Below are 26411 nucleotides of genomic sequence, written 5' to 3'. Positions count from 1 at the left end.
TATTCTCATAAATCCACACTGGGCTCTCAGCCAGTCACTGTAATGGATCTGGATGCATTGCAGATCAGATCCTGCTATACCTGCTGAGATACAGCTTTGCTATGTAGCTATATTGCTTTTCTTATAAACTTACATTAGGATCCTAGCTCTAGAAAAAAGCCTTGCGGTTTGTCTCCCATTTATCTCTGTCCACAACACTTCAACTTTCATCCAGACCTGTTTCTTCTGTCTTGATTACAGCAATCTCCAGGCATTTCTGCACTGCAATAAAACACCGCAGCTGGCCTAAGTCCTCTGACTCGGTCTCTGGGTCTCGGACTGCAGGGCTATAAAATTACAGAGCGGCTGTTTGGGCTTGAGCTGGAGCCCAGGCTCTGAGACGCCCGAACATCTACACTACAGCTTTATAGCCCCAAAGCCTGTGCCTCGTGAGCCCAAGTCAGGTGACGTGAGCCAGCCACGGGGGTTTTGTTGCAGTGCAGACATACCCACCTTCTTTCTGGCCTTTCTGACAGCAAGCTGCTCCCTCTCAGGTCCAGTCAAACTGCTGCGGAGATAATCTTCTGTGGAGGTTACCAAAGGCACCACCATCCCACTCTGAGAAGCTTACAGTCAAGAGAGACTGACAATACAGAAACACACTGGGAATCTCAGAGTGAGGTATAAATGTATCAGTGCTTCTTTAGATTTGTTTTTAAACATGGATGACAACAACTTATCACTAATCAAAAATTAAATGTATCATTCATCATCTAAAAATTATGAAACTAGGAGTAGGCAGGGAATTTAGGTAGAACTATTTCAAACAATGGGTCAGATTGATTAAATAAGTTTTTGGGAAAGGTCATTGAAACAGAGCATGAAAAAGTAAAAAACACCTACGTCTGTTCCTGGAAAAGGAGGAGATAGATCAGATGAGAAAGAAAACTGGGGTTAAGAGCAAATAAAAACGTTAGCTGGGAAAGACGGGGTTTTCCTTTTGTCAGAGTCTCTTATGTTCTTGGAGTTGAAAACTGCCATAGGTACCTCAAAAACCAAAATAATCCCATATAGGAAACCCATATTTACTTTCCTCCAGTGACTATAATGGAGTTCATCCTCGAGTCTATCAGAACATTACGACCAACCAGACTGTAATAGTCATTATTAAAAGGTTTCCATTCAGGAGGCATCAGAGGAACATCAAGAGAAACCCATCCCATCTAAAGGAATATGGGCCAAATTTTATGTTAAAACATTCAGGCTCTTCGCTGCTTGAGATAAGTGAAAGGGCAACAACAAATGTAGTGAATCTCATTAATGAGACCATTTTTACCAAGTCACTTCCTGTTTTAAAGAAATGGTGTAAAATACCCCCAAACTTACCGAGTACGACTTTGCTCCGTATTATCTGAAGACACCTCCATTAAACAATTCATTTTTGCAGGTTTCTACATGGTTATTAAAAATTATTGAATTGTAAAAATCACAGTGGTGTGCTGTATTAGTAGAAAGCTCACTTTGCTGAGTTTTCCGAAATGCCAGAGGCCAGACCTAGAATCTACGTGTTTCTGCCAGTTAGAATTTCTTCCTCCCCACCAATTTTTAAACTAATAAAAACTGTCATTGAACAGAAGAAACCCTCACCCCAACTTAATTATGACATCTTAATAAGAAAGAGTTCTAAAGTATATCTGCACATATCACTCCATATGCCTGTACAAGTAAGGTCTCTGAATTCAAGTGCATTCACTCATTCAGAAATGTTATCGGCTAATGAAAGATTTTAAACTGATCCTAATTCTATGCCTCTAAATGAGATGATTGGTAGTTTATGATCTCCCAGGAAATGTAAGCTCCACCCAGTCCTAGTTCCTTGGCGCAAGAATTCAAGTCTTAGTAAAAAAGGAGATTTCATAGGGCTGGAACATTGACTAATGGCTTAAACTGGACACAGCATATTTCAATGCCTCAGTAACTTACCCGGAATGCAGTTCCTTCCTCTATGATTGTTGGTAATTGGGAAAGGCAAATATCAACTGCGAGGTCCCAAGCTTGCCTGGAGAAACAAGTGAGAGACAGGTCATCCTGGGATATGAGTCTATAATACTGGGAGAAGTCTGAACAGCTGATTATTAGAGGATGGACAACTTATAGAGATACCAAACTGACTTAGTTAATATGCAATAGCTCTTCAGTTCTCAGGAGGCCAGTTCGTGCTCATGCAAAGTGGTGACATCAGCCGTAGTCCAGAATCACAACACACCACACGATCGCAGTCAGCATATTACTTATATACAAAGACCAAATTCCCTGTAATCTAAAAGGCAGGCAGACGTATTGATGTTCTACTTTTTGGCCCATGTGTTTATAAGGCACAACAGGTGTATTTTTATAAACTGAAAAAATAACTTAATCCTGGACTGACTGTAAATTGGTAGGAGGAACTTGTTACATTACAACTCCTCTGCTTGCTGAGACCTGTAGTTAGTTGGCACATTTCTAGCACAATTCAAAGGTAACGAAAACATGGAGCTCCCATTGGCATTGATGGAGTCTGGCATCTTGTTGCTCACGTGCGACACCGTATGACTGCTTCTTAGTACTTACACAGTTTGGCAGACACAAAACTCTTCAAGAAATGTTGATATTAACTATCTACATAACTAGAAAACGAGTCTGTGCCTGCTCTTGTTTGAACAGATACTTTTTAAAATGAACTTTGATGTTCTCTTTTCTGTCTTATTAATATCCACAGCTCTAACATGACACATAACCCTAAAGCACACACTTTTAAGGTGCTGAGTAAGTCCTTTCGAAGATTAGCTTCCAGTCTATTAGGCATGCTAATATGCTTCATCAATTACTCCTGTTGACAGGTCCTGCAAGTCCGAACTCATGGATACACTGACAGGGTCATGATAAAGCTTCTCTTCAGAATTCTAAACTTGGAAATTCTGTCAGAACATGTACTGTTGAAGGGTGGTCTTATCTGCATTAATCCTACTCTGATCTGAGTTTTGCATGGCTACCTTGTTTAAGGAGATCTGTTGTACACAGATCAGACACATTTGTGCTGGTGATATGTATACAATGAGCCAAGGAAAAACATAGGGAAATTGCTGAAAGATCTTAGGGCTCATTCTTGTTAAGCTCTACACTGTAACAGAAGTTTTATGGAGGGAGGGACTCGGAAATCTACCAGAAGTGACTAATTATCAAGCAACTGCTCAAAAGACATCCAGTGTTTTTTTGGGTATATAACAGAAGGGAAATTAATGCCCTTGAAATGAGGCAAGTTACTCAGGCAAGAGGTAAGTCAGCACTGGCCAAACTGCCAGTATGCCTGACACCAGCATCATCCTTGGCAAAGTGCTGATTTCACAAGTTTTTCATATTTTCATAGTGTTTAAGGCCAGAAGGGACCACTAGATCATCTGCTCTGACCTCCCGCATATCAGAGGTCAGTAAAGTTCACTCAGATATCCCTATATTAATCCCAATTACTTTAGTTAGACTAAAGCATTTCAGTCCTACAGAGACCATACTGTTGTGTGTCACAGGCAGAGGACAGAAGGGGCCAATGCCTGAGACCCCTGAAATGGCAAGGAATTGATTAGGTGAGACAAACCCAGAGGACCCTAGCCGAGAAAGGCTCCATGTCGCAGAGGAAGGTGTAAATCCCCTAAAGTCTTTGCTATTTTAACCTGGAGGAAATTCCCAGGCAACCAGTTTGATCCTAAGAATGTAAGCAAGACACATCAGCCAGACATTTAGGAAAGAGGATTCTCTGTACCACTTCACATCTCCAGCTGTGGTCAATCTCTGATGCTTCAGAGTAAGGCATCAATCACCCAAATACATTTGAAAAATTGTGCCTCAAGGGAAAAATTCCTTCCTGACACCTGCAGCCAACGGGCTGAAGCCCTGAAGCATGGGATTTGATTATATTTATCTTATTGCAAAGCTTCAAGTCTTATGAGCATGTTAAGGGCAACGTAGTCATGTTGTTCCAAAGGCCTATGAAGGAAGAGGATGAACAGGAAGATTCACAGATTCTAAGGCTAGCTGCCCCAACGAGCACAGGTCATAAAATTTCTCTCAGAAACTGGATTAAAGCATATATTTTAGAAAGATTTCTAATCTCATTTTAAAGATTTCAAGGAAAGGCAAGTCCACCAATTCCCCTGATAAGCTGTTCCAATGTTTTATCACCCTTACTGCTAGGAAATTACATCTTATTTCAAGGTTGAATTTGTCCAACTTCAGCTTCCTCCCACTGGATCTTGTTACAGCTTTAACAGTAAGATTGAAAAGCCCCACTCCCACCCCACTTAAAGTCTTTTTCACATGTAATTCCTAGACACTGTGGTCAAGTCACCTCTTTGTCTTCTCTTCGATAAACTGAATAAATCGAGTTCCTTACACTCCACACTGCAAAAGCTAATCCAAGGATTGCATTAGTCTTTTCATCACAGAATTGCACTGAGAGCTCATGTTGAGGTGATTATCTACCTAAGTCACTGGTTTCCAGTACACAGTCTCCCATCCTGCAAGTAATAACCTGCATTCTTTGTCCCTAGATGTACTTTCTTGCATATGGCTGTATTAACATACATTTTGTTGGATTGTGACCATTTAACCAGGTGATTCAGATCATGAATAGTAACCTGTCCCCATTTTTTACTTGACCACCAATCGTCGTGTCATCTGCAAACTTTACCAACAATGATTTTATATCATTGTCTAGCTTGTTGATAACAATATAAAATAGCATTGGACCAAGTTCCTATTGGACCCTGATAGAAACAGCTCAGCTCATTGATATCACTCATTAACAACTACATTCTGAGGTCTGTCAGCGAGACAGGTTTTAATCCATCTAATGTGTGTCCTGTTAGTTCCATATGATTCAAGTTTAATACAAATGTCATGTGGTCCTAAGGGCTTGTCCGCTTGGAGGCAGTGTGTAAATCTACAGCCCACTAAGTCACTGTATGGCCCTGCTACCATGGACTAAAAGTTCGCTTTGAAATAGCGGCTTGTCAAAGTACACCACAGAACTTTTCATGCATGGCAGTCTAGTGTGCTGTAAATTTACATCCCAGTTTGCCGCACACTAAGTCTCCGTGTGGACAAGCACTTAGTCAAATGCCTTGGAGAAATCTAAGTATACTATGTCAATACTGCTGCCTTTATCAACAAGACCTGTAATCTTGATAAATTAATGGGTCTGTTTGACAAGACCTACCTGCAGATTGGCATTCATTGTATTTTTAGCCATTAATTCTTTGTTAACAGGATTCCAAATTAATCATTCCATTATTTTACCTGAGATCAACATCAGGTTAGCCAGTCAATAGTTCCTTTGGGCATCCCTTTTATCCTTTTGTAAACGTATGTGCAGACCTCTAATTCTTCAGAATTTCCCCAGTACTCCAAGATTTCTTACAAATTAACATTGGCAGTTGGCTCGGAGAGCCCCTCAGCTAGTTCCTTCACACTCTTGGGTGTAAGTTACCCGGGGTCTGTTGATTTGAAAAAATGTAACAGTAGCGAATGCTGCCTTGCACCCTCCTTTATTACTGGCGATAAAGTTGATATTTCATACACAACATCATATGAAATGGATACATCCTCCTGCTTCATTCCAAATACAGAACAGCTATCTCTGTTGAACATTTACCAGCTGAGCTGATGTTTTGTCACATGGGCTGCTGTTCTTCTAGGGAAACATTTTCTGAAGCACCTAAGTTCCATTTTAAAAAATGTTAATGGAACTTATGCTCCAAAGTGCCTAAGTCTCTCCTGAAACATGGGATTCATGGCACTTTTGCAATGTTTATCCTCCCACCCTCTTCAAAACTCATTTAATACGTTTCTCAATTTAGCATTTGAACCCAGGCATTTTAAGATGACAGGCTAGGGACTTAAACTGCTGCACCACCACCAAAGAGTTTCTTATACGGTACCTAATTTATTCACGAGACAGAAGCGCTCCTCCATGGCTCATGGGCAAAGCATTAACATCAATAGGCTAAGCAATTTTTCTTGGTCAAGGAACATTTGCAAACGTAGGACTAGAGGTGATAATCAATAAACTGGATTTTAGTTACCTATTCTAACAACTTCTTAACTCTTAATAAACCCCCTGCACTACCAAGCAGAGATGCTACCGGAAGAGCAATTCACTAGGAGATTCCATTCCATTAGCCTAGCCACCAGCTGCTTACAATTAGAAAAATCTACACATTCAGAATGAAGAATTAAAAAGAAAAAAACTACCTTTTTTCCATTGATCCAAAACATGGAATTTGTTTCAACTGCCCCAACCCTGCCAGCCTGCTTCATCAACATTCACCTTCCACTTGGCAACAGGCTACCAATATAATTAAGAGGTAATCGGGAGATAATCAAAACCGCTTCAAGGCACAGGCAATAAATGGTTCCCACATGCTCAATACATGCCCAGGCTGTAGGCAAAATGGTTACACAGAGCTATTAAGGGAAATATTTATTCCTGGTTGAGGCAGAAGCAAAGTCAATTATTGTAATTATTATATAGAAGGATTCTTTGACTCCGACCAAAGGATGAGTATTTTTAACTGTTGGGGCTGAAAAGAGTCGGGGAGGCCTCCTTAAGAGAAGAGACTCTTGGAGTACGTCTACACTGCAAGAAGAGACCTGCAGCTGGCCCACAAGGGGTTGGGTCTCAGATGCTGGACTCCAGCCTGAGCCCGAAAATCTATACTGCAATTTTTAGCTCTGCAGTCCGAGCCCCATGAGCCCGAGCCAGTTGACCTGCGCTCTGAGACTCAGTGCCATGGTTTTTTTGGGGTTTTTTTTTTACTGATGTGTAGACGTAGTTTCAAATATTAAGAGGAGCCATACATAGCGCCTTTGAGATGAACTATTAAGCTATGGTTTACTAGATGAGGATGGAAAGGGTCAGGGGAAGAGACACACAACAGTCTGAAATGTGCTGCTTATAAAGGACACTGTGTAGGTCGTCAGACTGCAGAGACACAGCACTAAGGGCATGTCTAAACTATGGGTCCTACAGTGGCACAGGTATGGTCCTGCAGCTGTGCCCTATAGCACTGTAGGGTAGATGCTTCCTACAGGGACAGAAGGGGGATTTCTGTCAGTGTAGGTAACGCACCACTCCAAGCAGCACTAGCTAGTGGACGGGAGAATTCATCCGATGACACATCCTAGTCTAAGATCAGTTTAACTATGGTGTTCAGGGAGTATGAATTTTTCACACCCCTGAGCATCATAGCCAAGTTGATCTGAATTTTAAGTGTAGACCAGGCCTTATATACGGTCATATACAACGTCATTTCAGGTAAGGAGCACTAATACCCCTATAAAATTTGTCCAGAGCAGCCCTGCAGGGTCAGATCTTGAGAGTTTCGAACACTTTATCAGGAAGAACTATACGGCATTTGAAGACAGATTTTAGCAGATTAAAGCCAAATCTCTTTTTAGTCTTCTAAAAACAGATCATTAAAAATCAATGCAGCCACATCAGCCAATATTATTCAATCTTTCTGAAAAGTGAAATCACCAATATCAAATTTCCATATGGCTGCCTTTCGCAGTCTAGAGAGCTACCAATTAACGTGAACTGCTTCATGGGTGCACTCAATCCAACTACTTACAACACCGCCCCCCGCCCCAAGAACAATGTCTTTGCTGAAACTTTAAAAACATGCAAATGATACTGTTCGGGTGGAAGCCAGCACTGTATTACTTCCAATTGCCAAAGAGACACTAGCAAGTTATTTACTAATCTTTTACTTGTGTCTTTGTTTAGAGAACAAACCCACTGTGCAGGTAAAAACATATTTCACTAAAAGGGCATTGGAGAGGTCCGGAAAAAGAACGATAAAAGGACATGGTTGACGAAATGTGGGTGGGGAAACCAGAGAATTTAGGTTCTACACCCGTGGGAAATAAAGACCACTAAGGAGAAGAGGTAATGACTGAAGGTTTCAGATTACCAGGAGAGACAGGGAAGGCAGGCAATTTGTAGATACACTCTCTGAACTAATCTTACACCTCAGCACACAAACAGGAAATAAATTGGAGAGCAGCAGGCGGACAGGGATGGGGTCCATTCCCTTCTAGAAATGATTCATGAGAGCCAACCCAGGATAACATTTCCTTCCTTCCTTCACATCTTATGGGGATTTCTGTTCGCAAAGTGCTTTTGTAGATTAGTTTTCACTGTGTTAGGAACAAAAATGGTTGAATAAGAGCTCAGTATTATGTTTTTTCCCCCTTTTATTGTATTTCCTCACTATCCAAATATCTATTCTTGTTTTCAAATGTGCTGAAGCTATGATGCAATAGCTGCAAGGTGGTCTCCTAAAACAGTTGGGCATTACCACATCTATGCATTATTTGACCTGAAAATATTTTAATTAGATTTCATGTTTTTATACTCTGTTGCCCCTACTTATTCTGTGAATGAGGTAAGTTGATATTGTGCCTCTTAGCAGAGGCAAGTCACCTGCTCTTTACTATATACCATGAAGACTTTGTAGTTGGGCATCTGCCTGATTTACTCTTATAGTTTAAGTTAAAACAGACCTGAGAGAATTAAATGACTGATGGCCTTTGTAATTGCTGGTAGGAGTTAGCTCCCATGTCCACACTGATAAAGATTATAGCAATATTCAACACAAGAACTAGGTGGGTACTGAGCAGGGATGTTAGGTTTTTCAAACCCATTAGATAAGTTAATTGGTTTGATTTGAGAAGTGACTCAACTCCTTTGGGATACAATATTCCCCTATTTTAATGCCCATTCAGCTGCAAAAATGCAAGTGTGGAATGTACTCCCACATTTCACTCAAGGAAACAAGAAAGTTTTCTGTAAAACTGAGAAGCCCATTTTACATTTTTGGACCACGATTTTCAGCTGTAGCTCAATCCAGCCACTATTTTTGTGGGCCTGCATTGTGCACCCCAAATGAATCTCACATTCAAATGTTTCTTAGACAGTAAACTCTGTGGGGCAGGGAATGTATTTATCTTTATGTTTATCTACAGCCCTTCTCCTCAGAACAGAGCCATACTTCAAGGAAGTGGGTTGGAATGGGACTAGGTTAATTTACAGTATCACTTCCCATGATCTGCTGTGGTGCAACCTAATTAAAGAAGTTGGGGTCACTAAAGTTGATGGTTTTCAATAATCTTTTAGAGAGGCAGAAAGAGATGTCCCAGCTTCAAATATTTAGAGGACATACCCCAGTCTTGTCCCTCTTCCAGTGAATTTGGGAAACAGGTATTTTTCAGTTTCTCACTTGTCTGACATTCGGCTCAGTTCATTCAGTCGCAAACTATGCCCAACGGGAAAGAGCATTTGTTTTTATGAAACTGGCAATGGAGGGGGGCATGCCTAGGGAAGAAGTCTACAAGGAAAGCAATCCAACCGTACATAACACCTCCATCTTTACTGATCAGTCAGTCCAACAAGGCACCCTCATTGGAAATACAAAGTAAAGCTATTACTCTGAAGGAACTGGGGAAAACAGCATGACTCTACATCAAAAAATAAACAAGAAAGGACTCCCTGGATTCTGTCATTAACTCTCCCTCCCTTGAGGGAAGTGCTCATGTGTTTTAACTTCAATTTTGTTTAGAAATGTATTATAAACTTTTAAATAATTTATCCTGATCTCTTCCAACTGCCTTTAGTTTGTGTTTTCTGAGGTGCTCCAAAGTTTGGGCTGTTAAGCAGGGAATGGAAAGCATAGAGCATCTAGCTCTAGCGAGATAATAAAATGTTCCATGTTGGAAGCCCACAGTAATACTTTACCAACATAAATAGAACACAGTTACAGAGACCCACCTCAGTATTTCTTCACCCACATGTACTGCAGTAGTTCGCAGATCATGAAGGCAGAACTTATTACATTTAACTTTAATTTTCTGGGCTGAGTCAGTCTGCCTGATGCTTTTAATCCTCACATCTCGTTTTTGGGAAAGAATTACAGAAGTCTCTTATGCTTGTGTTCTCTCTCTGTGGAAACAGCTGGTATTAGACTGCATTCCAGCACCGGAAAAAAGCACTGGGCTCCTTCCTTTTGGAAACAGAGTTGATGATTTTCTGCAGAGCTGCTGAAGGAATCTGAGTTTCAGCCATCTGTGCTCTGGGGACTAACACAAATATACTGGATTGAAACATTTCAGTCTGTACCAGCTACATGGAAAAACGTTATTCCCATGCCGAGTTTTTTTTGCAGCTACAACTCCATAGCATGTCCTATTTGACGGTATTTTCAAATACCGGTCTGAGGTCAGCCCCTCCACAGCGATACGGCAGACACATGGCGCCTGCTCTAGGCAAGGCCAGAGGGAAGCAGCTCACACACATGTATTTTAAAAAATATTTAGAGCGATAAAATCTTTGGTAAGGATTTGGGTGCTCATGAAAATGAGGGTCTGATAGTGCTAGTAAGAGGCAGCAATGGGCAACCTTCTTCTTGTCAGCCAATGAATCTCAATCCTGACCTCAACCCATGCCCTACTATAGCAACTCTGGACCTTTCCTGATCAAACTAGGTGGGTGCCTTTCTGATAGGTACTAGAGACTCTAACGATGAGGTGGAGACCAAAATCCTCATGTTTCTGATTGAAACAAGAATCTGCCCAAGCCTATAGAAGGCTAACACAGAGTAGCCAAATGCCCTCCTAAATCCTTCAGTCATTTTGCTCTTGCTGAGATGTTAAGACTTATCTGTGTTTCAAAAAGAAGAGTCCTTTTTAAATTAATCAGCAAAGAAAATTGCAGACTTGCACCCTTTTTTGCAATACTTCCCACAATGTCCAAAGACATTAGAATCTCACCTCACCTGTTGTTGGGATGCTACATTATGGTTTCCTTTTCAGCTAGAATTCCATGCTTGGTATATTTACTGTAGCAATATTTCTATTGTTATTATTAGAAGCACATCTCTGCCACAGCATAATAAAGGTCCCTTGTTTTAATACATGGCCTACATTACACATTGGGAAATTTCTGTCAGTTTACTAAGTTACCTTGATTACAATTTTCTACTGGTGATCACAATGCATAAACTACAATCGATGGCCATGGAGACCCACGTGCAGGCAGGACAAAAACGTTTCTTCCTCCCTGCATACACCACAGACAATTACATCTGGGCTCCCTCATTGAATATCACTACTACTTGTACCACAGTAATGCCAACAGGACTCACCCAAGATCGGTGTCCCGTTGCGCTTGGCATTGTACAAACACAGTAAGAGAAAGTCCCTGCCCTGAAGAGCTTACAGTTTAAGTCGCCGAGAGAGACAGGCTTGGAGCAGTAATAGAGGCACAGAGAAGTTAAGTCACACATTTAGGACCACACAGTGGTCAGTGGCAGAAGCCAGGTTTCTTAACTACCAAGTTCAGTGCCCTATTGAGTGCATCCTAATACTGGCGGACAGTGGACGAAAACTGGCCTCAGAAAAAAAAGCCCAATCTCCTGGTTAGAAGAAGTAATTTGTAAGTCAGAAAGCACTGGTCTACAGAATAAATTAAGAGGGCTGACTTAACTGGTCACAGAGAATTTACTTCCAGATGACTTAGAAGAGAGAGACACTCATATCTGTAGACATTTCCAATGCCATTGGCAGCCTGGTGACTATTTCCAGAAAAGGGTTAATCTATTCAGGATCCTCAAATGATGTGAAAAGTGAGCATGGTATAGAGAAAACCATCAGACAGAAGCACAGACAAAGATATATACTAAAATATAGGGCAAAATGGTCTACATTTAACTTCTAAAAAGGAACAGCCATAATTATTCATGAGATCAAGTGATGCTCAAGTCAAGTGGAAAAACATTTCACAGCATATACACATTCCTGCGGTGCACTCATAGCTGAGCAGTACACCATCACGATATTTTGTCAAATGCTTTATGGTTTTCTATCAATGTAACTGTAGCAGAAACAACAAGGCACTGGATCCAGCTCTATACTGATAATTGAAAGGAGAAAAGGGGGAAACTTGAGCACCAAACTCTGTTTTTTGTAGCCCATTTCTGTTAAAACCAAGAACCTGATGGAATTAGAAGCGGCAGGAGATGCTTTCTTTTCTTTCCACTCTTACACTGACTGTGAGGATGTTTCCAGTAACTGAAGCAGAGTGGCAAGGTGTGGTGCAGGGCATCTTTACGGTACAATTGACCAGCATTTCCCAGAAAGGGGGGAGGAGCGAACAGCATGTGCAAAGTTCAGAATCCATTCAGTATATTTTACTATAATCAGTGAATCACTAAAATTACTTATGTTGTCTGTGCGGAATATAGCCCCAGAGAACATCCTAGTGATCTAAAAGAGTGCATGAGGAGAGGAGATGGTGTGGAGAAAGGGAAGAAAGTATCTGTGAATCAATATTACTCATGCAGTTCCAAAGCCGATTCCTTTTTACAGCTTGCTTGTGTATCCTGTATCTCCCTATGCACTACTAACAAATAGAATAAAATTTGATTGTGTTTTACATATAATTGCTATTTCATACTTCCCCAATGAGATTGTTTCATCATGTTTCTTCACATCTGAAATGCAAGGTAAATTATAATGCACTTCAGTAGAGCTGGCAGCATTATAGCAATGTAAGTTTTCACAGACAGCTTTCTAAACAATAAAGACATATGGTAACGCTATTGCTTCTGTAGCCAGCTAAGTAGTGGGACAGGAACAGTGTTTGGCATGGATTCCATCTTTATCCAGTGACTGGGCATATGAAAAAACGCAGCACAAGAGGTGTCTATAGCGAGGAGAGAGTGGGCCAATCACCCATAATTTCTGGGTGTGAAAGGATGCAGATTAGGTGGGGAGATCAGCATCCCGAGGAAGAGGAATGGAGGAAGGATTTGAACTACTTTGAAATAGCTGGGGAAGCTTACCAGCACAATACCACGAAGGCTTTTAACTATGAAATCAAATGTAAGGGGGTAGAGACACACAATACCTGCCTGCCTCAGCATGGATGTGTGGGAATAGCAGAAAGGCCCCATCACAACACTCACACGGCAACCAACATAACAAGCAAAATAACTATTACTGAGGGCAGGGGGAATCAGAAAACCTTTAAGTCAGGTCTTTGAGGAACACAGATTGATGTATTGTAGGACTACGTGTCTGAGCTCATCATCCATTTACATATTACAGCAGATCCTAGGGGTTTCAAATCGCTATGGATGACAGCACAGCCGGTGCCCACATTCACAAGCATTCACATTCTGATCTGCCAGGTGCAAAAATCTGTGAAAAGCTCGTAGCAGAATGACAACCAGTGTACTCGGCAGTGCACATTTGCATTCTGTCATCCAGTAGGTCTCTATCACCCAGCAATGTAAATTCTGGTTCTTTCCTCCATCACATTTTCTGGGTTAAATTTCCAACAGCTGCAATGATCTGCTTTAATAAAAAAACCAAACAGATGAAAGGCTTCAGAATACAGCTCTGTGTACGGCCTAGGGAGACTGGACTATCTAGTGAGTTACAGCACGTGACAGCGAGTTTGGACCATGTTCTTTTCCCCCATGCCCTGCAGCTGACATGCTGTGCGACTAAGCCAGCCACTTCTGATGAACCTCGGTACATTCCCTAGTTTACAGGTGGGTTGTAAGACTTAAAGTCTGTGACATGTTAAGAGAGTTGAGAATAAAAGGTGCTATACATGGGCATAGGATTGTTTTTTAATAAAATCTTTAACTAGACAGTACACTAGAGTTTCTCGAACTGCTATGTTGCTGGGCCTCCTCTGGCAAATAAGGAAGAGTCTCCCCTGACCTAAATTTTATTTTAAATACCACCTTTGTGGAAGACTATTGAAAATATACATCAAGGAGCTGTCTGTTCATTTCTCCCTTCCTCGGTTGCCACCATCTGGGAGTCAGCAGAAGCAGACATGATGAATGCTTTCCTAAGGAAGCTCTGTTTTTTGCTAAATACTAAGTAAAAATGAAAACAATAATAATAGCTCTTATTTAGCACTTTTCATCCACAGATGAAAGGCACTTTACAAAGAAGGTCAATATCATTATCCCCATTTTACAGATGGGGAAACGGAGGCACAGAAGACGTGAATTGCCCATGGTCATCCAGTAGATCAGTGGAAGAGCCAGAAACAGAACGCAGATCTCCTGAGTTCCAGTCCAGTGCTCTATCCACTAGGCCACATTGCCTCCCAGAAGGACTCCAGCAAGAAGCCAGAAGAAGCTCTGATACCCTGATAATGAGCATGGTATAAGTATCTAGATAGATTTGTTTGTATATCTCTGCCCATATAAAAATCCTGCAAAACCTGTAACCACACATGCATTGTCCTTCTCAGGAGGTTTCCAGGCTCTGCCACATCTTTCAGGTGAGGCAACAATTGGACACAGTCATACAGATGAGCGCTCACTCATTGTGTGGTATGCTCATTGGTATGCTACATGTTCTATCCCTTTTGTGCATACAAACATCCTGTTTGCTTTTACACCACACTGACAAGCCAACTTCACTGTGCTGTGTACAATGACAAATCTTTTTCCTCAAAAGTTCCTCCAATTTAAAAGCACATAGGAGCAGCTTTGGCTATAGGTGCCAATGTGCATTTCTCATAATCCCTCCATGTTTTTTATGAATTAAAGCAAATGTGTGTTATCAGTAAACTTCTAATCACTGTCTACTTCTTCCTCCAAATGATTAATGTATTTAACAATGATCCCAATATTGAACTATTAACTTCTCTCCAGTTCTAAGACAAGACATGTAATATGACTTCTGCCACCTCGACCCGTTTTCCCATGACATGACTTTTCACCCTACTCAAACTTTGTTTTCCACTGTAGTCTGATGGAGGGACTTTATCTAAAGCTTTCTGAATATCCAAGTCAGTCAAGCCTATTCAATTAAATTTACCAATTACTTTATTAATTTTTCTGAGATTACAGAGGCATCATTTTCTCTTACAGAAATTGTGTTAGCTTGACCCTATCAGATTACACTTAGCCAAGTTGTGTACAATTCTAGCCTTAATTAGACAGGACTAAGACTTATAAGGAGGACTTTTGTATTCATTCAGCATTTGTTTATTAGTCAGGAATGCATTTAAAAGGCTTTCCATAATGAGAGTCATTTCCATCAATCATCTAAAAAGAAGTAGAGCGCCAGGAAATGAACTCTGTGACAAACCCCACCTCCTTTTACTTTCTATTGTGAAAGTTAAAAGAATTCTTCTGTTAGCCCCAACTATCCCAGGTCTCCCTCTTACAATCACAGCTTTATGCCAGCAAAACAGAAATGTAGCTGATGCTCCGTTGTTTCTCTATTTGGGCTGAAATGTTACTTAGCTGAAGTGGAGCTTTTGCATCAGGGAATTATAACCGAATTATAGTAATGAGGTATCATACACACAGGGAAGCATTTGGAGATCGGTATTAAGTTGCCACATGCGCTTCCATTTCTGATCCACTGATTTAATCAGAAAAGCGCTGCACAGATTCAGGTGGTAACAGCCTCGTATGACAGCGGCTCTTGAAATCTCCACAAGGCATCTGTTCAAAGCCTTTAAAGCAAGAGGTACCCTGCTAGCAGTGACTTACCACATTGCATGCATATATGTTGGAGGTAGACGTGGGCTGCTGACAGGGGTACAGTTGTAAGACCTCATAATCCTTTCTGCCAACAGGAAGTTACGAAATAAGCTAGCCACCAGCAGATCCTGCCTGAAGAGCTTCTGGAAGAGATCTGCAGAGAGATAATGTGTGACACACAGGTACCTTCACTGATCTCTAAGCAGCATTGTGTACCAGCAGATACACACACATACGCACAACAGAGCTGGTCAATGAATATTTTCCTCCAACAAAAAAACAAACAAAACCCCCCCAGAAAAACAGTAACATCTCTCCTGAGAAGTCATGCTTAGAGCTGGACAAAGTTTTTTGACTAGTTTCTTCATTGAAAAATGCAATAGACTAAAACTATTTGTGAATTTGAAATGAATTCGCCAAACAGTTTCAGCCAGAAAAAAAAATATTCAGGCTAGATTCACAAAACAAAGGACTGGGAGGTGACAGTGGGAGAACCCGCCTTATAACTTTTGGCCCAGTGACTAAAGGATTCACCTGAGATGTGGAAGACCCAGGTTTGAATTCCTGCTCTGGGGCCAGGCATGAACTCAGGTCTTACCCCAATTGAGTGCACTAGCCACCACCAGGTCTCTCTCAGTCTCGCCTGTTGAAGCTATTCCACTTCATATAAATATTCACTGGAGCAGGGATTTGAACCCAGGTCTCCCCATCCCAGGAGCATGCCCTAACCACGAAGCTACAGAGTTAATCTCATTCTCTCTCTTTGGCCCAATGACTATTTAAGTATTTTATACAAAGCACAATAGTTTCAACAGGAGAGATGCAGAGACACCCACCTCAGAATATCCTATACCTTGGTGGTTAGGGCCCTTGCCTGGGAGATGAGAGGAGAGACCTAAGTTAAAGTGAATCTAGCCCTTTACAAATGCCCAGAAACAAAACATTTCAGGTTGAACTATACATTTTCTTTGACCCAAAACTGATTTTTTTGACTCACCATTTTTTTTTTTTTGGCATTTTCTCATTCAGTTTGACCAGGACTGAATTTATTCTCCAATTTTTCAGAATGGCCAGCAATTGAAAAAATCAATTATTCACCCAGCTCTACACCTACTCTCCCTTCTCTCCACTTAGAAAATGAATACTTTCTGCCTTTCTGTTGTTTTTCCCTTTCCCGGGCATGGACTCTTTCTTCTGGTGTCTCACCTCAGCTCATGTTTTCTCCACCTCTTTTGTTATCAGACGCTCTCTTCTTCCTTGTTTTATTAACCCTTTATCTAACTTCCTTACCCCTCTACTCTGAGCAGGCAGAGTTCCTGGTGAAAATATGGACTGTTAACTGCCAGACAGTCCTACCTCGTGGCAGCACATTCCATGCAATGGTGTCTGTGATTGCTGTAAAGATCCAATTCAGTTCTCCCAGAGGAGTTCTCCTGTCATTCAGTCTGCCAGGAATCCTACAAAAGAGACATTTTTATTAAGTATGTTATTATTTAAATAAATATATATTAGGCCATTCCCAAGGCCACAGGTGTCACTGTACTGTTGCTTTAATTTTATTGAGAGAAGTTGTTTTGTTCCTCCACGTGCAACCTCCTTGATTTCCTTGTTTCAGTAGGAACTTCTTCCACATATCAGTTTACCTCATATTTTGTTCCCTTCTCAAGTTTGCTGCTTTTTGCCTTTCCATCACCTGAACTATACAAATTAATGGAGGACTTAAATGACTGAGATTCTGAACTCCTTTAACAACAGATATGCCTTCTACAGCATTAAGGGAATTTGCTAACAAACCTGCCATGTTGCTGAATATTGGGGGGGAGGATGAGACAATTGGGGAGGTACTGGAAATTGGAGGTAAGCAAAATGCAGTACTGATCTTCAAAGAAAGGAGAGAAAAGTGATCCCAAATATTATCATCCTGTAAATCTAACTCCTTTCCCTAGCAAAATGGTGGAACAAATCTGAAGACGATAATGGAATCATAAGCCAAATGGGCTTATCAAGAATGAATATTGCTGTACAAATTTCATTCTATCAAAAAAAGCAGTAATATCTGAATTATCTCAAGAATTGAGATTTTGGATGGAGGACCACGATCAAGAGACAATAAACAATGAGATGAGGTGAGGGACATGTATCTCGAGGGGCACTGCACGGAGAGGTGCTGTTAGGAACTCCAGAAAGTTTGGTCTTCAGATCAGAACTGCTGTCTGGCTCCATTTTATTCACCACCCAATATTTCTGTTGAAGTATTTAATAAAAAATATGATTAATAAAAAAAACTTTGAGCTCATGCTCCAAATAGCGTCTGGATAAGAACTGCTCAGCGTCCACTGGCACAGAAGGATGTTCAATCAGAAAACACAACTTTCCAGGGAGTGACAATCATAATAAAGGTTTCAGAGCGGTAGCCGTATTAGTCTGTATCAGTAACAAACAAACAAACAAACAAGGAGGACTTGTGGCACCTTAGGGACTAACACATTTATTTGGGCATAAGCTTTCGTGGGCTAAAACCCACTTCATTGGAGGGTTTTCGCCCATGAAAGCTTATGCCCAAATGAATCACAATAAAAAGCACATTGCGTTGGAAAATGTGGCCCTACTGTTAAAGGTTTATGACGGTAACAGACTTACTTCACAACTCCCTGCTGTTGTAAATGAACTAGAAAGATATTGTCTATCCATGAAGTTGTAAGACCTAATGAAATTCTCCTCATTATTCCAGACACAACAATTTAAGCACATTGGAGTATGTGTGTGCCTCCTACTGAGGTCATCAAAGTTCACTTATGAGGGGCACATTTTGCTGTCTCTTATTAGTATACCAAATTTTTCCTCCCACTAAGTTCTTTGAAAATTTGTCTCAAATGAATATGATGCACATCTGTCTATATATTTCTTACGTATCCATCGCTATAGCCTTCAGGTTCCACCATAATAACTATTTGAAAAATATGTCAGGTAAATATTTAAACTTACTAGGTGGCTTCTTATTCCAACAAAAAGGTGTTTCTCTAAGCCAAAGCCTTTCTGATGAGCAGATCAGCATTCCTGGAAAGCAGTAATGGTACCCACTGGACCATCAAGATCTGCACTACTGTGTAAAATTTTAATACAAGTATCATACAAGGACTTGATTGTGAAAGAGACACTCTTCATCACTATCAGAGTTACAGAGCAGAAAGAGATGTTCAAATAGTTTCATCTGAAAAACTTCTCCTCTTGAAGATTTTCAGACGCACTGCAAAGGTCACCTTGAGAAGCTCCTTCTAGCCAATAAACCATCATCAAACTGCTGCTGAAAGCATGCATTTTGGAGCCCTAGAGTAACACAGAAAACCACACCACAAGCTGAGGCAATGACTTTTACCGCCACTTTGGCTGCATTTGAGCTCTGCTGTCTTTCAGGAATCATTCTGCCTGTTCCACTTAAGACAAATCCAGACATTTAGGGTACAGATTATCTCAAGGAGCAATGCACAACCACCTCAATCTTCCTAGCTGTAACTACTTGCTTTCAAAGTAAAATATTCAGTATAAAAATCTTCTGTCCATACTGTTTAATTTTCTCTGAAGAGAGCAAAGTCCCTTTCTGTAAAGGGTCAGGGGCATTGCTAATATAATATGAAGGGAGATGATCAAACAGCAGCTATTACCACTGCAGCTGCAAGCTGTTCTCTGGCTTGTGTGGGATGGTGGCATCAGTCCACTTGGTTAACATTCACATCCTCCGGTTCTCCAGCTTTGGGATATGAAGTTCAGTCCCACCTCCATGAACAGGAAGATCTTGTCAGCAATACACACAGGGAGTCTACATCATGGTGTCATGTTAAAAGTGCTGAGGAACCAAATTTTCTATTATATTTTATTTTTGAAAGGAGAAAAAAAAACACTGAACAACTCCTAGCATGGTAGCCTTCCAAACAGTGATCTATTGCCAACACTTCTCCTGTCTTGGGAGTCTCACGGAAACTGCAACACAAGCGATTCTCAAAGTTCAGCATTTGGGGTGTAAGAAATCAATTCAAATCTCTGCAAATACTGAAATATGTACACACTGACTCTCTCTCAAGCAAGTAAATCTTAGCGCAGGGTAAGTTTAGTAATTGACAAAGCAGCCCATGATTCCAAAATTAGTTTGCAGGAGATTGTAGCACAGGGAATGTGTATTCTACAAATGTAATGCTGAATTTGATGTACATTCTTTTTAAAGTCTGCTCCCCCCAGAGGTAGAGTTTAGTGGTATGGAACCAAAATATAGCTACAATAGGGCCGAGACCAAATTTTAAACTTTGCATTTGCTACAGTGGAGCCCCTGGTTCTAGCTATACTTAATATTCCTTCACTCCTCAGTGAGTTGACAGGACACGGCTTCCAAAAACACCTTTTTGTCTAGATGGGGACCAGCAGCAAATAGGAGCTTCAAGAAAACTAAAATGATTTGTTACCCTTTACCTCAACCCAAGCCACTGGCACCAATTTCCAGGTTTCTTAAGTTTAGGAATGCGTAGCTCTGCTGCTGAAATTTGCAGATGATACAAAGATTGGTAGAGCGGTAAACAATAATGAGGACAGGGCAGTCATTCAGAACGAACCTGGATTGTGTGGTAAGCTGGGACCATTAAAAAAATGTGTAGCCGAATGCAAAATCATACACCTAGGAAGAAAGAATGCAGGCCATACCTAGAGAACGGGCCATACCTAGAGAATGGGCCATACCCTGGAAATCACTAACTCTGAACAAGATTAAGAGCTCACAGTGGACAAACAACTGATGCGGTGGCAAAGAGGACTAATGTGATTCTTGGATATATAAAGAGGGGAGTAGTGAAGAGAAGGGAGGTCATTTTGCCTCTGTCTAGGGCATTGGTGAGACCAGTACTGGAATACTGTGTCCAGTTCTGCTGTGAAGATTTTAAAAAGGACATTGAAAAATTGGAAAGGATGCACAGAAAAATCACAATTTAAGTGATTAAAGGGCTGGAAAAAATATATCACAGTGAGAGTCTTAAAGAGCTCAAGCTGTATAGTTTATCCAAAAAAAGAAAAAGTATCTTGAATGCTGAATGCTGTGTATGAGTACCTTCAAAAAGAGAAAATACCGGGTACCGAACAGCTCTTTAATCTAGCTCAGAAAGGGACAACAAGAATCAATGATTGAAAGTTAAAGCCAGAGAAATTCAAATTAGTAATACATTTTTTTAAACTTTGGGGATGATTAACTACCAGGGAAGTAGTGAATTTTCGATTTCTTCATGTCTTCAAATCAAGACTGGATACTGATTGAGATGCAGGTTTTAATCAGAAAGCTTTTTCAGTGAGCCAGATGCAGCTGCTCACTGGTGGATACCAGTCAATGAAAACTGGCCCAGTGTGTGAAAGCGCTGTCCCAATGTGTGTTTTATGTTTAGAGGAAAGGGAGGGTTCAGGCCTTCTCCCCACAACAACAAAAAGAAGCTCACCATTTCCAGACTCAGCCCTTGGACAGAATGACCTCCTGTTGCAGAGTTACCCAAACTTATCCCATCCATGGACTAAACTGACAAGATGCCAAGAGTTTGAGAGCTGCACTTAAAGTGCAAAATACACTGCAGCGACTCATCTTTAATATGGAAGTGTGGCCTGCAGAAAGTACAGGTCCCAGCATACAAAGCTCCACGTACAATCCAAATGACCAGACCACAATTCATGCTACCTAGGACACAAAACCTACACAGGCTGCACTTCTGGGTTAAAGAGGAGTGGGTGTGGACTGTTATTGGATCCACCCATTGTTCCTCCTCATCGAAACACAAAGCCATTCATACCCAGTTCCCAACCCTCCCATTAGTGCTCAAACCCTGGCTCAGAGCTAACATAGTCGGGCACTCTCCCAGCTAAGCTCCTCTCTATTAAGAAAGTATCAACAGCTATGGTAACCAGACTTCAGAAATGTGCAGCCAGCCCAGTAAGATGTGTGAATGGCGAGGTAACAGTCTAGCTTTACTTCATTAAAGTAAAATGTGCCACAATGTATCTGTTTGTCATGTAATAAAAAGGCAGATGGAGGAAACCCTTGGTGCTTTTCATCTTAAAGCGATACAGCTAAATGCTTTCCTCTTCCATATAAATCTCTGTACAGACAGTATCATACTATTACAGCACAGTAATCACCGCAACCACCCCGGAACAGATCAATTAGACATCACACACAGATACTCTTTATTCTTTATTAGTTCGTTTTGCATCTTGCTTGAAACATCGGCACTGATCTGGGAGATCCACCTCTCCATAGTGTGGCACAAAATTAGAATTTGCTGTATTAGTCGGAGAACTTGTGTTACTTGGATCTAAAACTGCAACCTACTTCTGCAATATTCTTCTTAACAAATTCTTCATCACAGTACTGACATTTAGCACGAGCAATATTCCATGCCACAGCAAAAAGTCAGTTGTTGTCTCAGCTTCCTTACTGAAGGCAGAAAGTAGCGTCTGCTGACTGCTGAGGTGTAATTTTAATGTGGGTAGCTTGTTTTCCCTTCATTCTGATCCAGGAGGGAACTTAGACAAAAAGCTATTGTGATTCGTTTTGTCGTGATGTTGTCAAGTTCGCTTTGTAGTGAGAAAGCGCGATGCATTGCAGATTAGGCACAGGGGTTTGCCACGTTTGCTAGTGAATGCAAAATCTTCCTTCCATTCTGGCTGAAAATTTTGGTTTTCTTCTTCATACTTGCATTTCTTACTTTTTGAAGATGTCATTGTCATCCACAAAATTAACGTAAGGTTAACACTTAAATCTAAAACTATTCAAATGCGACTTGTGAACAGTAAACACAACTGTAGTGTGCAGCATGCAGGGAGATCGGAGCACATAAGGTCTGCACAGCACTACAGTGACGCGATTTCCTGTTATAACGAGCCTGTGCAGCTGAAGCTGGACCTAAGGTGCAACCTGCAGGGCTGAAGCCCCCAGCACCAGCTTGCCTCCTCTTGCAGGGCTGAAGCCCCAAGCAGCAGAGCCCCTCCTCCTGCGGGGCTGAAGCCATGATCACTGGCTCACCCCGCTGCAGGGTGAAACCCTGAGCCTCCGTGCCTGCCCACCCCCGTGGGGCTGAAGCTGCAAGCGCCAACTCACCCTCAGCAGGACTGAAACCCTGCGCCTCTGCGCCCCCCACATGGGGCTGAAGCTGCGAGCACTGGCTCGCTCCGTTGTGGGGTGAAACCCCTCCTCCCCCCACAGGGTGACTCACCGAGCTCCGTGAGCTGCAGCTGAACTGTCGAAGAGCCACATGTGGCTCACAGTTTGGCCACACCTGCAATATTCAATGTTAATTTTCCTCTGAAATAATGATAATAGTTTAATTGGATTGCAGTGTTTGACTCATCTAAAATATTTAGCAAATTTTCACAATGCAGTTATCTAGGTATTTATTTATATGCGCTAATCAGAGAATTGTTTTACCTTAACCTTTTCTGTATGTCAAGAATATTCATAATTTTCATAATCTTATTCTTTATTTTTATATTTAGCAAAAAATCTTGATAGGCTAACCAAGAAGTGCACATGCTTAATCTAAGCAATTGTGTCACTGGTTACTGGAACCTTTGAAAACCCTCCTCTTATCCTCTCTCCCCGGTATGTCACACCGAAAACTTAGACCCTGATCCTACCAACACAAACATGTTTAACTTTAAGCACTGACTTCAGCGAGACTACTCATCTGCTTAAAATTCAGCATGTGAGTATTTGCAGGTTTAGGGCCTTAGATTGTAAACTCTTTGCGGCAGGGACAATATCCTTCTAGGTATTCTGTGAAAATCTAGGGTGCTATAAAATAACTCAAGATAATATCAATCCCATTGAGCCTAGCCTCAAAATAAAAAAAGACCACCCAAAACCAGAGAGGAGTCACAGGCCCAGAAAAAACACCCAACATAATAGACAACCAAAAGCAGAACAGAAGCTAGCTACAACCCACCCCATCCTGCTGCCATTCAAAGTGTCTTCAGATTACTCTTCAATATGTTTTTCTATAATAAAATGAATAATTCCTACATGGTTCACAATCTGTCATTTTAACAAACAAAAATCACAAAACTCTCTCTCACTCCTTGAGTTTAGGAACTACATTACTTTTCCAACTCTACATGATCAGACTCAATACCTCTCAGATTATACATATATCCTTTAGCATGAAGAAAATCATACTGGCAAAATTAGCATCCCAAATTGGGCAAACTATCCTCACAGATTCCCCTCATCCACCCCAATTACAGTTCCGTAACGCACGTTCAGACTTTAAAAGTCTGGAGACAAAACTAAATGATGCAGCTGAATTTATCATTTGCCTGTTACCAGCCATCTTCAGATCATTCACACGAACATGTAGGAAGAGACCCACAATGTCTGGTGCAGGATTCAGGAGGAGTCTGTCTTCCCTTGTTGTAACTCAGTATTTCTCAAGCTGCTTGATATTAAAAACTTAATAAAAAAATCTTAGTTTAGTTTGGAATGAGAGGAAAAAATATACATCTCTAGAAATCATGTTTGTTAACTGCTGCTGCAGAGGGAACACAAAGGCACATAAGTTCTTTGGTGAAAGTTCCACATAAATATACACTTACATTCCACACAATTCTCGACAATAAAATAGTGAAGTTATATTACTATGGCTGGAATCCAAAAGCATTCCTTGTTCAGGCTCCTTGGTAGGGCAAATATCGATCCTAAGCTACTTGTCTGTCCCTTTAACTTAACTTTCAAAGCAAGTAGAAAGAACTCGTATCAGAGCAGAATTCAGAATATCAAATTTCAGTGCTGATGGGAGAGGCAGAGAGATTTCCAAGAACAACTTCACACCTAATTCTCTTTATTAAATGTGAGATGCACAGAGATGTGTATTTTGGCTGGTGCTCTTAGCTGTGAATGGCAGGCTGAAATAGGAAGTTGCTGCCTGCAGCCATTCCCTAGAAGCAACCTGAGACTTGAATAATCCAGGCTATTCTCTTGAGAAACAGTCTGGAGTTTTATATTTTCTCACTAAAAGGCTTGGCACTGAAAACAACTGCTCGTTAGTAGGGCATAGATTGTGTTGTGGACGTGTTTGCTTTTTAAAGACCTATTTATTTGATAAGAGTAGGTGATAGTCCTGAACATTTACAATGTTAGAAACCTTTGTAAGACTATAACCTCTGTCAGGTATTGTGAAAAAGAATGTCTGCCTGTGAAGGGCAGAGCACTCTACTGGCGAGTGCATGGGATGGGAATCAAAAATTATCTGTCTCTGTTCTGTTCTGACACCCTATGTTACCTTGGTAAATTGTCTCTCCATGTGCCTCAGCTTCCCCAGGCATAAAATGGGGATAAAACTTTTGCCTACCCTCTCCCAGTGTGAAAATTCATTAAGGTCTGCCAGTGCTTTGAAGATGCACATGCTATATAAATGTTTATGTATTATTATTGGGTGAGAAGGTGAACAGGAGGAAGGCAGGTATATAAGTGCTTAGGCAGTATTCTGAATAATGTCTACCTGCACACATACCAGGGCCTTTAGATTTTAAATTGCAGCTATCAAGCATACATTAGAAGGTATTTGACTGCACGGTTATTCTGCATGTTTCACAGAGACTCAATTAAATTTGGAAAAATTAGCAGGATAAATCTTTGCATTAGAAAAATCAGCAATCCTTCTGTTCCTAGATGAGACGTCCTGATCTCCTGTCCTGTGACAGCAGTAAAGATTAAACTGCTTGTGTTGCCTGGATGACAGGCTGAATGATCTGGGGAAAGGGCTTTTATTTGAATACGATCTGATAACAGTCAATCTCATCTTTGCTTGGGAATCAAATTTTAACTTCAGAGGGGGACTGGAGGAGCAATTCTCAACTCTCAGATGGTAAACAAAGATCAATTTGATAATAGGGATAATTAATCAGCCAAAAATTGAATAAGTCCATCACCAACCAACCTTAGAAACTCAATCAACCTACAGTGAAATTCAGCAGCACCAGCCTGTACCCATTACTTACGGGAGCTGATGCCTAATGCTACAGAAAAAAATATGGAATAAAAGGTTGGAGGAAAAGTAAAGCATTTCTTATTTCCTTTCTCACAATTTTACGATAAAATAAAAAACTGACTGCTTACATTAAATAGCCTCATTTCCATCCCCCTTCAGAAATTAGAGTCAGCTTTCATTTTGTTTATTTTTGCAGAGTTCCACTGAATATGCAGATTTTCTTTAGACTTGAGTATCTTAATTGTTTTTCAGATAAAACAATTTGCAGAGATTCTCAGTCTATTTGCTTGCACACTGCAGGACAAGGTCTTTCAAGGCAGTCCTCTGACCACAATATTATAAATGCTTTTTATCTTTTTGGGTATGTGGATACTAAAAGAAACAAACATGGAATGGGCAGGTTTCAGAGTAACAGCCGTGCCAGTCTGTATTCGCAAAAAGAACAGGACTTGTGGCACCTTAGAGACTAACCAATTTATTTGAGCATAAGCTTTCGTGAGCCACAGCTCACTTCATCGGATGCATACTGTGGAAAGTGTAGAAGATCTTTTTATAAAAAGACAGCAGAGCTCCACAAAGAGTTTGTCCTGTGTGGGATTTTGTTGCCTTCCTGGTTTCACTTCTCCTGATGTCTTTCATATTATGTTTTGACAATCACTGGAGAGCCCTTGACATCAAGGACCAAACAGATGTCATTTCTAAATCTAGACCAAAAATAAAAAAACAAAAGGGCGGGGGGGACAGGAGGCCACGCTGCCTCAGCTCTTGGCTGGGATTTAACATCTCTACAGTATCCATTAGTTCTTCCATCAACTAT

At 40.9% G+C, this 26411-nt stretch overlaps 1 protein-coding gene across 6 annotated transcripts in view; it reads right to left on the bottom strand.

Moving 5' to 3' along the window:
* The window catches only part of RPTOR (regulatory associated protein of MTOR complex 1), a 313806-nt gene that overhangs the window by 111700 nt on the left and 175695 nt on the right, over positions 1-26411 (bottom strand). For all 6 annotated transcript variants that reach the window (XM_073312077.2, XM_073312081.2, XM_073312080.2 and 3 more), the window contains 3 exons: positions 16947-17047; positions 15600-15744; positions 1963-2038 (listed from right to left, as the gene is read on the bottom strand). In XM_073312077.2, the coding sequence (XP_073168178.1) occupies positions 1963-2038; positions 15600-15744; positions 16947-17047 (322 nt within the window). The remainder of the gene's footprint in view (positions 1-1962; positions 2039-15599; positions 15745-16946; positions 17048-26411) is intronic.

This window comes from Lepidochelys kempii, chromosome 14, assembly GCF_965140285.1.
Source record: "Lepidochelys kempii isolate rLepKem1 chromosome 14, rLepKem1.hap1, whole genome shotgun sequence".
Classification (NCBI taxonomy): domain Eukaryota; kingdom Metazoa; phylum Chordata; order Testudines; family Cheloniidae; genus Lepidochelys; species Lepidochelys kempii.
The sequence above is the reverse complement of the archived record's forward strand: the minus strand, read 5'-3'. Positions and strand labels throughout refer to the sequence as shown.